The sequence below is a fragment of the Pelophylax lessonae genome (assembly GCF_965119305.1).
Source record: "Pelophylax lessonae genome assembly, chromosome: 4".
Lineage (NCBI taxonomy): Eukaryota > Metazoa > Chordata > Amphibia > Anura > Ranidae > Pelophylax > Pelophylax lessonae.
Window position 1 is genome coordinate 165,031,045 of NC_138771.1, and position 13,834 is coordinate 165,044,878.

Genomic DNA, 13,834 nt, shown 5'->3' on the forward strand with positions numbered 1-13,834 from the left:
CAGGAAATTGCCAACCACTTTAAACAGAAGACTGATACAATGCGTGAGGGAATCATTGCTGTTCAGATACCTTTCATGCTTCATGCCCACAGGTGCAATCACTACTTCCCTTATTCAACCCCACTACTATAGATGAGGTTGCTAAACTACTTGCTATCGTCCACTTAACCACCTGCCCTCTGGATCCTATTCCCTCGCAAATGCTACGTTCACCCTCTGGCCCTATTCTACGCTCTCTAATCCACATCTTCAATCTCTCCCTCTCTTCTGGCATCTTCCCCAACTCTCTAAAACATGCACTAGTCAGCCCCATACTTAAGCAGCCCTAGCTGGACCCAACCGATCTTAACAACCTACGCCCTATTTCCCTGCTCCCCTTTTTATCCAAACTCCTTGAACGTCTGGACTACAATAGACTGTGCGACCACTTTGCCGAGAATAGCCTCCTTGATCTCCTTCAGTCTGGATTTTGGCCTCAACACTCCACTGAAACTGCTCTCCTAAAACTGACAAACAATCTACTAACTGCCAAAACCAATGGACACTACTCTGTACTCTTACTCCTGGACCTTTCTGCTGCCTTTGATATGGTTGACCATCCCCTCCTCCTCAAAAAACTCTACGCCTTTGGTCTCCGTGACTGTACTCTTCACTGGTTATCTTCCTACTTATCCAACCGCACCTTTAGCGTTACTTACAATTCTACTTCCTCCTCTCCTCTTCCTTTTACTGTTGGGGTCCCCCAAGGCTCTCTTCTCGGACCACTCCTATTTTCAATCTACGCGTCCTCTCTAGCTCAGCTGATAGCATCCCACGGCTTCCAATACCATCTCTACGCTGACGATACTCAAATCTATTTATCCACCCCTCAGCTCTCTCCCTCAGTCTCCTCACGTATCACTAATCTACTATCTGATATATCAGTCACACCATTACCTTAAACTCAATCCGTCCAAAACTGAGCTTATAATCTTTCCTCCACCACGTGCCCCTTCCCCTGATCTCTCTGTCAATATCGATGGCATTACTATCAGCCCATCCCCGCATGCCAAGGTCCTAGGTGTTGTTCTGGACTCTGAACTCTCTTTTAGGCCCCACATCCAATCACTGTCCAAATCTTGCCGCCTCAACCTCTGCAACATCTCCAAAATACGCCCCTTTCTAACCAAGGACACAACAAAGCTCCTAGTTCACTCCCTGGTCATCTCACGCCTTGACTACTGCAATTCCCTTCTCACTGGCTTACCCCATACACAGGCTATCCCCCCTTCAATCCAACATGATTGCTGCCGCCAGGCTCATCCACCTCACCAATCGCTCAGTGTCCGCTGCCCTCTCTGTCAAGCCCTCCACTGGCTTCCGCTCACTCAACGAATTAAATTCAAAATACTAACAACATCTTACAAAGCCATCCACAACTTAGCCCCCAGCTACATAACTAGCCTAGTCTCAAAACACCAACTGAATCGCTCTCTTCGTTCCTCTCAAAACCTCCTGCTCTCTAGCTCCCTCATCACCTCCTCCCATGCTCGCCTCCAGGACTTTACCAGAGCCTCACCAATCCTATGGAACTTCTTATCCTTATCTGTCCGATTATCTCCTACTCTATTGGCTTTTAGACAATCTCTGAAAACCCTCCTCTTCAGAGAAGCCTATCCTACCCACACCTGACAACTGTACCTCCATTATCTCCATCAGCTCATTCCCCCACAGATATTACCTTTTGTTTCACTTGACCCCCCCCCCCTTCTACATTGTAAGCTCTAACGAGCAGGGCCCTCTAAATCCTCCTGTATTGAATTGTATTGTAACTGTATTGTCTTCCCTCATATTGTAAAGCGCTGCGCAAACTGTTGGCGCTATTTAAATCCTGTATAATAATAATAATAATAATAACCGAGGACCCCAATCCCCTTTGAAGGCAGCAAAGCCAGCACCGGAGCCAAAACTTTGGTGAATACCCTGGGAGCCGAAGCAAGACCGAAGGGTAACGCCACAAACTGATAATGCTCCTCCGCCACTGCGAAGCGGAGATACCGCTGATGACCTTCGTAGATAGGAACGTGCAGATACGTATCCTTTAAGTCGAAGGAGGCCAGAAAATCCCTTGGACTCAACAACGCCACCACCGACCGGATGGATTCCATCCAGAACTTCTGTACCCTCACAAAGCGGTTCAGAGACTTTAGGTCCAGAATCAGACGCACTTTGCCCTCTTTTCTGGGCACCGTGAACAGATTGGAATAAAACCCGCAAAACCTGTCCCATGGAGGGACTGGCACAATGACTCCTTGGGCGAGAAGATCTTGCACCGCCCCCTTGAGATCTCTTAAACGATTGGGAGTCAGATGGAGATTTGATGGAAAGAACCTGTCTGCGGGGCGAGATCGAAACTCAATCTTGTACTCTGAATGAATCAGTTTGTGAACCCACCTGTCCTGAATACGGGACAACCAGGGTTCCTGAAAACAACGCAGACATCCCCCCGCGGGGAATTCACTCACCAGAACCGGTGGACCTTTACAAAAGTCAAATGGGCCTTATAGTAAATCCTAGTAGACAGGACTCCTCCAGATGAGAAAAACCCCAGTCGGTCCCCTTCTCCTGTGCCACTCAGAAGAAATGAAGGACCAACATCGTGAAGCCCGCATGTGTAAGTTTAATAATAAATAAGTAATGTACTCACAAGTATACAATCGAGGTCTGCATATAAAAGAAGAATATTCTCACAGTATTTCCGGGAACGCAGACACATGTCTTTGAAAACGCCCTTGTAGGCGGGCGAAACGCTTCAACGTACTTCCAGTCACGGCAACCAACGACGTCTCTTCCTGGATCCATGGAACGCACGCTGGCTGTGTTCCCGGAAATACTATGAGAATACTCTTCTTTTATATGCGGACCTCAGTTGTATACTAGTGAGTACATTACTTATTTATTAATAAACTTACACATTCGGGCGTCACAATGTTGGTCCATCATTTCTTATGAGTGGCACAGGAGAAGGGGACCGACTGGGGTTTTTCTCATCTGGAGGAGTCCTGTCTATTAGGATTTACTATAAGGCCCATTTGACCTGTGTAAAAGTCCACTGGTTCTGGTGAGTGAATTTCCAAAGGGATTCGTGACACCTTGCACCATTTGGAGCACTCATTGCACTTTATAAGCAGCACTTTGAGCACGTTTGCACTTTTTTTTTACTATATTTGAGGAGTCACATTGGAAAATATTATTATAATAATATTTTTTATTGCACTAAGTATCAGCATATCTAGCACTTTTGCACTTTGCATTTCTTGTATTATTCATTATTGCAACTAGCACTATTGCACTGTGGTCATTCATTGCACTAATTATTTGTATTTAGCACCATTGCACTTTAAGATCAACAATTTATTTGTGATTCATATTTTGTAATTCACTATATTTCTTGCAAGCGCTGTCTTTTTGGTACATCAAGTCTGCTGCATAGCTCACAAAAGAAATCGGCCAAAACAGTGGGACCCAATGATCCAATATTGGTCATAGAAATTGTGAAGCCTCAGAGAAGTAACCCCTTTATTTTCCATCACTTCTTTTTTCTTGGCTACTACCCCTTTCTACTTTCCCTTTTTTTTTTTCTTCTGTCGTCCTTTTTTCATTTCTTTTCCTTTGTCTTTTAGGCAAACCCTTATTTGTACCCCCATTGCAAGGTCAGAAACACTGGTTTATTTGCAATAATATTGAATTAATTTACAAAAGACTCAACAGTTCTGCAATATTTCTGTATCTTTATTAAAACGTAATTATATCTTTTATATTTTTAATATTTATACTCCTTTGGCAGAAGGATGTACCTGTTTCTTATATGTCTCTTATCTGTAAAATCGAATAAAACAGATTGAAAAAATATATTATATGTGTGTGCGTGGGCCAATGGACCACTTTACCAGCTAACTTCAAATCAACAGCTCACCCAACTCCCAACAACATCCACACCACCATTTTTGTATGGGACTGGGTCCTGCAGGAAAGACTAGTGCCCAGAGGCATCAGGCAGGCTTTGACGCTCCCCGTATCTACTACTAACTTTGAATTGAACATTCACTACTAAATAATATTTCTGTTTTTCTTTTGTTCAGGGGGAAAAAGGAGAGAAAGGAATTGATGGGCTCAGTGGTCATCAAGGAGATAAAGGTGATAAGGTATGTATGATTAATTATTAAGACAAGACTTTGAGTATCCTGAGTACTGTAAAATACCTGTAGTCCATCATTTCTCAGAATTAGTGTTCAGCATTATGGTGTTGATAACATGGATGACATTATTCTGAAGAGAAACTTATAGATGTTGTTGTGATATCATTGGGATCTCTGTTTTCTCATGCTTCTAGATGCATCCTTACACATTATATTAATTTGTTTAAAGAGAAGTAATTTCCGTCATATATACTGTATTTTTGTATTAGTTTGTTAGTTGATAAATAGTCAGGGTTCAAAATCTTTCCTCATGCATGCTCTTCTGAACAATTATCCAAAAGTGCCCCAACACTAAAATAAACTCCCCCCCCCCCCCAAAAGAAAATGGAAACATGTAAAGCACGTTCAGTTGAATGTCATCTTAATCTTACATGCACTGCACATGTACAACACGTTGGTGGCTGAGATGGCTAAAGTGCTTAGCACAGGTCTTTCACACAGGCTAATTGTGGTGAAGAGACAGAAACCTATTATGAAATGTAACTTTCATGATGAAGACAGATTCACTGCTCGTAACCAACACCTTTATAAATAATAAAGGCAGGAAAATCATTAGAAAATCTTTCTATTCCCCTAGGGTAATAAAGGATCCCATGGACTAAGTGGTTTCAGAGGGCCAATTGGACAACCAGGACAAGTGGGTGCCCCTGGAACTCAGGGACCTGAAGGACCAAGAGGAGATCCAGGGCAAAAGGTAAGGTGAAGGTAGAAAATGCATAAAAATATCTACATGTATGTTTTCATCCTATGCACACATACTGTAAAATTTATACTAGATATAATGTATTATATATATAAAACTGGTGAGGATATGGTCAGGTATGGTTTGAGACCAACCAATTGGTGACAAAACATAATAAAACTGTTGCTTAGTATACCTGAAAATACCCTGCTTGATTTTGATGATCATATGCTCTACATTTGCTCTGAGAAAGAGAATACAATATATTTACCAGACAGCAACAGACCAAAACAACAGCTCCACTCTAAAAACAAGGGCAGATCGGCATATGGATTATCATATTTGTACTCTAGAGTCTCTACCTATAGCTAGAGACCAAAGATACTGTATGAGATGATCATTGTCCAAACTGGTCAACAACAGTCAGGATAGGAAACAAGTGGGACCTCTGCAAGCACTCCTTGGAAAACCAATATGAGAAAAATCTCTCATGTACACGTGGGTACCAATGACAAAGTCAGAGGAAGATGTAGAGTCCTAAAAAACGATTTCAGGGACTTAGGAGCTAAGTTGAGGAGTAGGACCTCCAAGGTAGTATTTTCAGAATTACTACCTGTGCCTCGAGCCACGCCAGAGAGGCTGGTGTAGTAAGGAGGGTTTCGAGTTCCTGGAGAACTGGGCTGACTTCTCAGTCAGCTACCGGCTCTTTAGTAGGGACAGATTGCACCTAAATGGGGAGGGTGCAACTGTCCTGGGTGAGAAGATGGCCAACAAGTTAGAGGGGCTTTTAAACTAGGTAATGGGGGGGGGTACAGATGTAGAATTAGCCAGCAGAGAGATAGGTTCAGGTTGATTTGACAGCTCTCATGATTGGCTGGTGACTATTCAGTGGTATTCCCTTTATCGCAGAGATAGAGAAGGTAAAAAAGGGGGAGGGGTATGTCTGTATATTAAGAACAGTGTACAGGTAAATATGAGGGATGATATTAATTATGGAGCTATGGATGAGGTAGAATCCCTATGGGTAGAACTTCAAAGTTAAGGCACTATGGGGAAAGTAATAATGGGCGTATTCTATAGGCCCCCAAAACAAGAGGGAGGAGGGGGAGGCGGATCTCCTTTCACAGGTTGGATTGGCAGCAAGGATGGGAAATGTCATTATAATGGGGGACTTTAATTATCCAGATATAGACTGGGCAGATGGAACCGCGCATTCATCCAAGGCTCGGCAGTTCCTAAATGTTTTGCAGGACAATTTCATGGGTCAGATGGTGAACGCACCGACAAGAAACAAAGAGGTACTAGACCTACAGATTATCAACAATACAGACCTGATCACGGATATAGAAATACGGGGCAACTTAGGAAACAGTGACCATAGGTCAATTAGTTTCAGGATAAATCATAGTAAAAGGAAACACAAGGGCAATATAAGGACACTGAATTTCAAAAGAGCCAACTTCCCTAAACTTCGCTCTTTGCTAAACAATATCAAATGCGATAGAACCCTGGGAACGAAGAACACGGAGGAAAAATGGGAGTGCTTCAAGAGCATACTAAACAAAGGGATTGGCCAGTGCATTCCAAAGGGGAATAGATTTAAAAGAGCAAAACTTATCCCTGGGTGACTAAACTCCAACATAAAAAGGCATATTAATACCAAAGAAAAGGCATTAAAAAAAAATACAAGGCTGAGGGGTCATTGGCAGCATTCCAACATTACAAAGAGTGTAATAAGAAATCTAAAGGCGAAATCATCGTAGCTAAAATAGAACATGAGAGACATATAGCGGAAGAGAGTAAAAAAAAGAAACCCAAGAAATTCTTTCAGTATTTAAATAGTAAGAAAGCGAGGCCAGAACACATTGGCCCCATAAAAGACGATGAAGGGAATCTGGCCACAGAGGACAGAGAGAAGGCACACGTGTTAAAAATTTCTTCTCTTCAGTCTTCACAAAAGAATTGGGGGGCTACACTCAGGAAGTACCCCCATGGCCAACAGAAGATAGACTTAGAACTAAACCAGAGAAGCTTAACAAAAATAAATCACCGGGACCGGATGGCTTGCTTAAAGAGCTCAGCCAGGTGATAGCCAGACCATTATTCTTGATCTTTAACCACTCTACCACCAGTGGATTTTGCTGTCTTACGTCTGGGCCACTTTTTGCGATTCGGCACTGTGTGACTTTTTTTTTTTTTTTTTTTATTTATACTTTTATTTAGGATTTTCAGAAAAAGAAAGAACATTACAGAATATATAACTCCTTATTAAGTAGATAACTTACAAAGACATCATCCACATCGTTTTTCTCATCTCCTAGGTCTAATAAGGACCTCCGGAGATTCCCAACTCATTAATATAAATTATTTGTCAAATATTCAACTAGGGCAAAACATTGTTAGATCATCAAGTCTCTGTCTCTATTCCCTCTCATTTAATCCTTACCTCTCTTTGCTTCCTGATACTTTACCCTAAATAGTCTAACCTTTATCTTGTCTTATTTCCCCTTCTTCTGTCTATTCATTCCCTTCCCTTTCCCATATCTTTTCTATATTGCCCCCCCCCCCCACTCTCTTTCCTCATTCATACCCACTATTCACACCGCACACACACAGCAACAACGAAAAAAAAAAAAAACCCCATCCCCCTCTCCTCTCATGTGTCTCCCGCACTCTGAGATGTGGGTGCCAACAATTGTTTGCCCACCTCTGAGGATATGAATAAATTCCATGTACTCCATATTTTTTTGTATTGTTCCTGTTTGTGTTGTGAGGAGAGCACAAGATCCTCCATTTTATTAATATGCTCTAGTTTTCTAACCCAATCGAACACCGTTGGCGCTTGTCTATTTCTCCAATATTGGGGTATACATGCTCTTGCGGCATTCATCATGTGTGGCAGTACTGATCTTACATATTTCCTCTCTGACTGATCTAATATCTGCAGGAGGCAGAAGGCTGCTTCTTCCTTAATTTTATAGTCTGTTACTTTTTGAACTGGGAATGTCCCCAATTTCTGACCAGAATTTCTTTATCCCTGGACAATTCCAGAAAATATGATATATTGTGCCTTCCCCTTCTCCGCATCTCCAGCACCTATCCGATTCTTGAATGTACCACTTATGCAATTTATCTGGTGTGTTATACCACCTAGTCAGAATTTTATAATTTATTTCCTGCATTTTCGTGCATTTAGTTGGTCTAAATATTGCCCTAAACATCTTTTGCTTCTGTGTGTCCGTTATATCTATACTTAGATCCACTTTCCATTTTTCCAACCATTTCAAATTCGGTTGGACCAATGGAGCGTTCAACATTCTATATAGAATCGACAATGGGCGGTATATACCTCCTGTTTTCTCACAAAGTTTTTCAAAGTGTGTCAGTGGTTTCTTAAATTTTTCCGGCGCCGGCAGCGACTCTAAAAAGTGTCGCAATTGCAATGCCTCCCATAGGAGTAGCCTATAAGGGCCCTCCTCATCTATTAGTCTACCGATTGTAGGCCACATCTGCTGGCTTGTAAAATTTTTAATGCCATCTTGTCCTGTTTCCCATAGTTTCCTAAAATGCTGTCTCTGTGCGACTTTAACTGACAATTGCGCGGTCGTGCGACACCATACCCAAACAAAATTTACGTCATTTTTTTCCCACAAACAGAGCTTTCCTTTGTTGGTATTTGATCACCTGTGCGATTTTTACTTTTTGCGCTATAAACAAAAAAAGAGCGTAAATTTTGAAAAAACAACAATATTTTTCACAATTGTTTATATGAAATTCCCCCCAAAACAATGTAAAAATCAAAATGTTTTTAAATTTTTGGCCAATTTGTTTTCTGCTACCTATGTTTGGTAAAAAAATTCACAATAAGCAAATTGTGATTGGTTTGCGCAAAAGTTATTGCGTTTACTAACAAAGGGAAAGATTTCTGTCATTTTTGGGTTTTTTTTTTAACGCGTAATGGTGGCGATCTGCGATTTTTTTTGCGGGACTGCGACATTGCGGCAGACAGATCGGACCCTTGACTGACATTTTTGACACTTTTGGGGGTACCAGTGACATTACTGCAGTAATCAGTGCTATATATATGCACTGTTACTGTAAAAATTACACTGGCAGGGAAGGGGTTAATTTTATTGGAGAGGGAGGGGTTAATGTATGCCTGGTGCTTACTGACGTGTGTGGGGGGAGGTGACTGCGTTACACAAGGACAGATCCAGGATTCAGCTATGCTGAACCCTGCAATCTGACCCTGCCTGTCACTTGGGAGATCCGCCCGCTTGTGTTTACACAAGCAGGCGGATCTCCACACTAGATCCCCGACGATCGGGGAAGAGCAGCGGCGATCCCCGCTGCTCCTCCCCTGGCCCGACTCCCGCTGTGACTGAATACAGCGGGGGCGAGGCTCCAGCGCCGCGCGCGCGCCGCCGAGAAAGGGGAGTGTCTGACGACGTAGTACTACGTCGTCAGACGATAATGAGCCACTTTGCCGCAGTAGTACTGGAACCATGTTCTGTGGTCTCATGAGACCAAGATAAACATATTTTGTTCAGATGGTGTCAAGCGTGTGTGGCAGCAACCCGGTGAGGAGTACAAAGACAAGTGTGTCAAGCATGGTGGTGGGAGTGTCATGGTCTGGGCTGCATGAGTGTTGCCAGCACTATGGAGCTACAGTTTATTAAGGGAACCATGAATGCCAACATGTACCGTGACATACTGAAGCAGAGCATGATTCCCTCCCTTCAGAGACTGCGCCGCAGGGCAGTATTCCAACATGAGAATGACCCCAAACACACCTCCTAGACGACCACTGGCTTGCTATAGAAGCTGAGGGTAAAGGTGATGGTCTGGCCAAGCATCCCTCCAGACCTAAACCCTATTGAGCACCTTTGGGGCATCCTCAAACGGTGGAGGAGTGCAAGGTCTCTAACATCCACCAGCTCCGCCATGTTGTCATGGAGGAGAGGAAGAGGACTCCAGTGCCAACCTGTGAATTGGAGTTCAACCATCTGGTGAACTCCATGCCCAAGAGGATTAAGGCAGTGCTGGAAAATAATGGTGGCCACACAAAATATTGACACCTTGGGCCCAATTTAGACATTTTCACTTAGAGGTGTACTCACTTTTGTTGCCAGAGGTTTGGACATCAATGGCTGTGTGTTGAGTTATTTTGAAGGGACAGCACATTTACACTGTTATACAACCTGTATACTCCCTACTTTACATTGTAGCAAATTGTCATTTTTCAGTGTTGTCACATGAAAAGATAAAATAAAATATTTACAAAAATGTGAGGGGTGTACTCACTTTTGTGAGCTACTGTACTTACCATGAGTAACTGAATAGTAAACTGGTGAAATTAGTGTCTGAATTTGACTCTCATACATTATAAATATATTAGAAGTCTTGGTAATGACAAACCATGATTTGAGATAATAAGAAAAATATGTTTATTCTTCTTCTGATTTATTGAAGAGTAAAGAGTAGTTACAAAAATGCAAATTAATTCCTACTGTGGTCAGAAGGGGGCTGTGAGTAAGGCATGACAATAGCAGAGAAAGAGGCATTAAGAAATGCTGGAGCGTGGGAATCATGCATGTGCATTACGATTGTGATGATGTCATGATGCATGTGACTCCATTGCATACAATGCCATTGAGGACAATGACGTCATGATGCACAATATAATTCACATACATGGCAGCCATCGTGACATAGTCACGCCCCCCCCCCCCCTTATATTAAGGATGAAAGGCAAAATAAAGTGCCATTTTCTTGCTGTGTGTTGTTGGACACATCACATACTGATTTTTGTTTTTAACTTTTCTCACAATGTGTACCCCTGACAAAGTCTCTTTTTGAGGCATAACATGTTGAGCTAGAAGAATTTTATTTTGTTTTATACATGTAGCAATATTTCCAGGCCTTTAGCCTAATGTGGGTCTGCCATTGTTACCGGAGACACTCCCAACAAATTTAAGTTGTGAACCCAAGTGTGAGAACTGAGACAATGACCATTCCGGTATCTTGGTTTTTGTTTTGTTTATTTTGTAATGGGGATGGGAGAAGGGAATGTGTGGGATACTCCTCTGGCTCAACTAGGTTCAACTGGGACACTGTACAGAAAAATGCCTGTCGGTGCTGTCTTGACGCCAGCTGGATGCCGGCCAATGCTCCCTGGCGCTTGGAAATACTGTTATGCTGAACTGTGCTAGAACTTCGACTTTAACACACTGGTTAACTCAGAAGATCCAGGGCGGTAGGACATTTGACTCCTGACACTCTGTTTAGTTCAAAAGTCTGATGAACAACTCCCTCCAGCCCTTCACTGACTGAGGTAGCTCCTTGTAACTGCTTGTGCTGCTGCAACTCTCAACTCTGTACACTTCACACTGTACACTTAACTCTTCAGGGCCCAACTGCTGGTGCCCCCTTTACACTGCAGGGTCCTCTGACTAGGCACCCCCTCTGACACTTCAGCTTTATCTGACTAGGCAACCCCTTTACTGCTAGCTGACTCCTGGATCCCTGGAACCTTCTCCGGAGTGGCCCCCTCTACACTAGGCAGACCCCCAGGGGCAATTCACAGTACTCACATCCTTGGAAGGCTTTCCTGGAACTGAACCCCTCTTTCTCCGGTAGGTGTGTGTACTGTGCACGGAGCAAGGGAGGCTTAAGGTAATACACGGAGGACCTATGGAGTCTGCTGGACTTTGGGGAGGCTTTGGAATTCAGTATATTTTACAAATTCAATAAAATTTATGTTTTAGACTGTGGTGGGTTTGATGCGCAGGTGGAGCACATTCCTGTTTTTATTTTCTTTTAGTTTGATGTAATTCCCACAAGGAGACCAGGGTAACAAGGTAGAAGCATGGCATTTTTTCAGCTGGAACTTGGTGGAACTCAGCTCCACCACCTTTGGCTCAGGCCCTCTGCTATCTGCTCACCACGATTACTTGTAAACACAGAAGTCCAGCTTTGGTGTTTACAAGTGACAGCTTGTCTCCCAATGGCTCCCACAGATCTGATTACCTGAGTGTGTCCCACACAACCCCAGTGGATGATCTCCCCGCAAGTAGGAGAGGCAGAGCCAACTACAGTGTGCAGGGGAAGTACTAGAGCCAGCTGGGTGCTTCTTCTTAATACAGCAACAAAAGAAACACGTGGAAGATGGTGGAGCTTTAAAGAAGGTGGTGAGAAGATGGGGGGCATTGGGGGGTGGTTGCATGCAGAGGTGAGAGCTGAAGAGGGGTGAAAGTGAGATGTGGATAGGGGATGCAGAGGTAAGCAGCTGTGGAAGATGACTGAACCCTGTACAATGTGTGCAGCGTACCACTGAACTCGGCACTGTGTACGTAACGCACCCCCAAATTCTGCACTCTATTTGTAAATCCCCCAAACTCTGCACTCTGTACATAATGCACTCCTGGTATTCATTGTCTCTTTAAAACCCTCCCGCTGTTAGTGAAATTTGACCACGCCCACTACTTGATACAGTTTGGAGTGTATGTGTGTGTGTGTGTGGGGGGGGGGGGGTGTCAAGGTTGAGTTCCTGTACCTATTTTATGAGAAAAAAAGTCCTGGGTATATATCAGGCTAACACTATTGGGTTTGGATTTTGTGGAATTACCAGATATAAACCTTCTTTTTCTTCTTTTAAGGAGATATTGAAGCAGTAGAGAAATGTGCTTTTAACAGTATGTAAAAGGTAATGACGAAACACGTTATAGTACAAAAAGGAAAAGTATTAACGCTAACCAAGAAAAAGTATTAGATATCCTTTTAACATTCTCTTTTGTGGTTTTGGTGTAAATGCACTAAATTAAAAAGCATAGTTTAGCTTATTCTGAATGACCTTATGGAGAGAGGTGAGTTCTTGAAAGCCTATTAAAGCATAATTTAATTCCTAAAATGGAATAATATAAAAAAAATAAGACTCCACATGTGCTTTAGATCATATTTTCTTTTTGGCCAGTCACATTTTCTTTCTTTGATAGGTTTAGACTTTGGATTAATTATATTGTAATCAACTCTTCAGTATGCTTTTGAGAATTATGCTGTATTTTTGCGTGTCTACTAAATACTTCAGACCGTAAAACTACTGCACAATAGTATACTTTTAGATCAAGGAGAAGATACCGTAACATTGTTAGAGGTCTTGTTAAAATGAAATAACAGACAAACACTTTTTCTGCCTTGATTACTGGGTAACGCTTAGTACCTCTTCTTGTTAGGGAGTTTCCCTTCACTTTCTGCATGGTCACCAGCACAGACAGTAAAAATTGGATTTTTGACTTACCATAAAATCCATTTCTCTGATGTTCATTAATGGACACAGCTCCATATCTTCTTGACCATTGGGTTATACTGCCCCCTACAGGAGTAGGACACTAGGCAGGAAAAAGCTTGACTACTTGGGTATATTCCTACTCTCAGCTATAGGCACTCAGTTTTGTTACAAGCAGTGTCAGAAGAAAGCAAACTCCACTGTGCAAGTCCAACAAATATTAAACATGTATGTCTCCAATCATGTAATAAACACATGGATATCCCCCGTGAGAAAAAAATCTTCCACCAATTGTGATGTCCACCACCAAGACAGGATGACCTGCTTACCAGAAATATAGATCTCAATGGATCCACAGTGCATAGGGTTAGATCGCCAGCTGGTGCGAGGGAAGCCGAGCATTCATTGTGTGATCCCTGTTCCCAGGGACAGGAGAAGAAAGAGGAGAGCTTTCTTTTGGTAGTATTTAATTACCACACCGCCTGTGCCCCAGGATGACATCATCTGTGATGAAACGCGGCGGGTTCAGCAACGTGCTGACGTCACTGCACTCTGTAAGGTCCCGGAAGGACAGGAGATGCTGCTCTAGCCAGCCGCCTTGAATGTTATGCTTTTGATTACCACGTTGTT

General features: G+C 42.7%; 1 protein-coding gene across 1 annotated transcript in view; it reads left to right on the forward strand.

Annotated features, from left to right (window-relative positions):
• LOC309552573 (uncharacterized protein) overlaps positions 1–13,834 on the forward strand; it is a gene marked incomplete at both ends in the record, with an annotated part of 487,483 nt that overhangs the window by 423,382 nt on the left and 50,267 nt on the right. The window contains 2 exons of the mRNA XM_082253522.1: positions 4,122–4,184; positions 4,816–4,932. Of these exons, the coding sequence (XP_082109648.1) occupies positions 4,122–4,184; positions 4,816–4,932 (180 nt within the window). The remainder of the gene's footprint in view (positions 1–4,121; positions 4,185–4,815; positions 4,933–13,834) is intronic.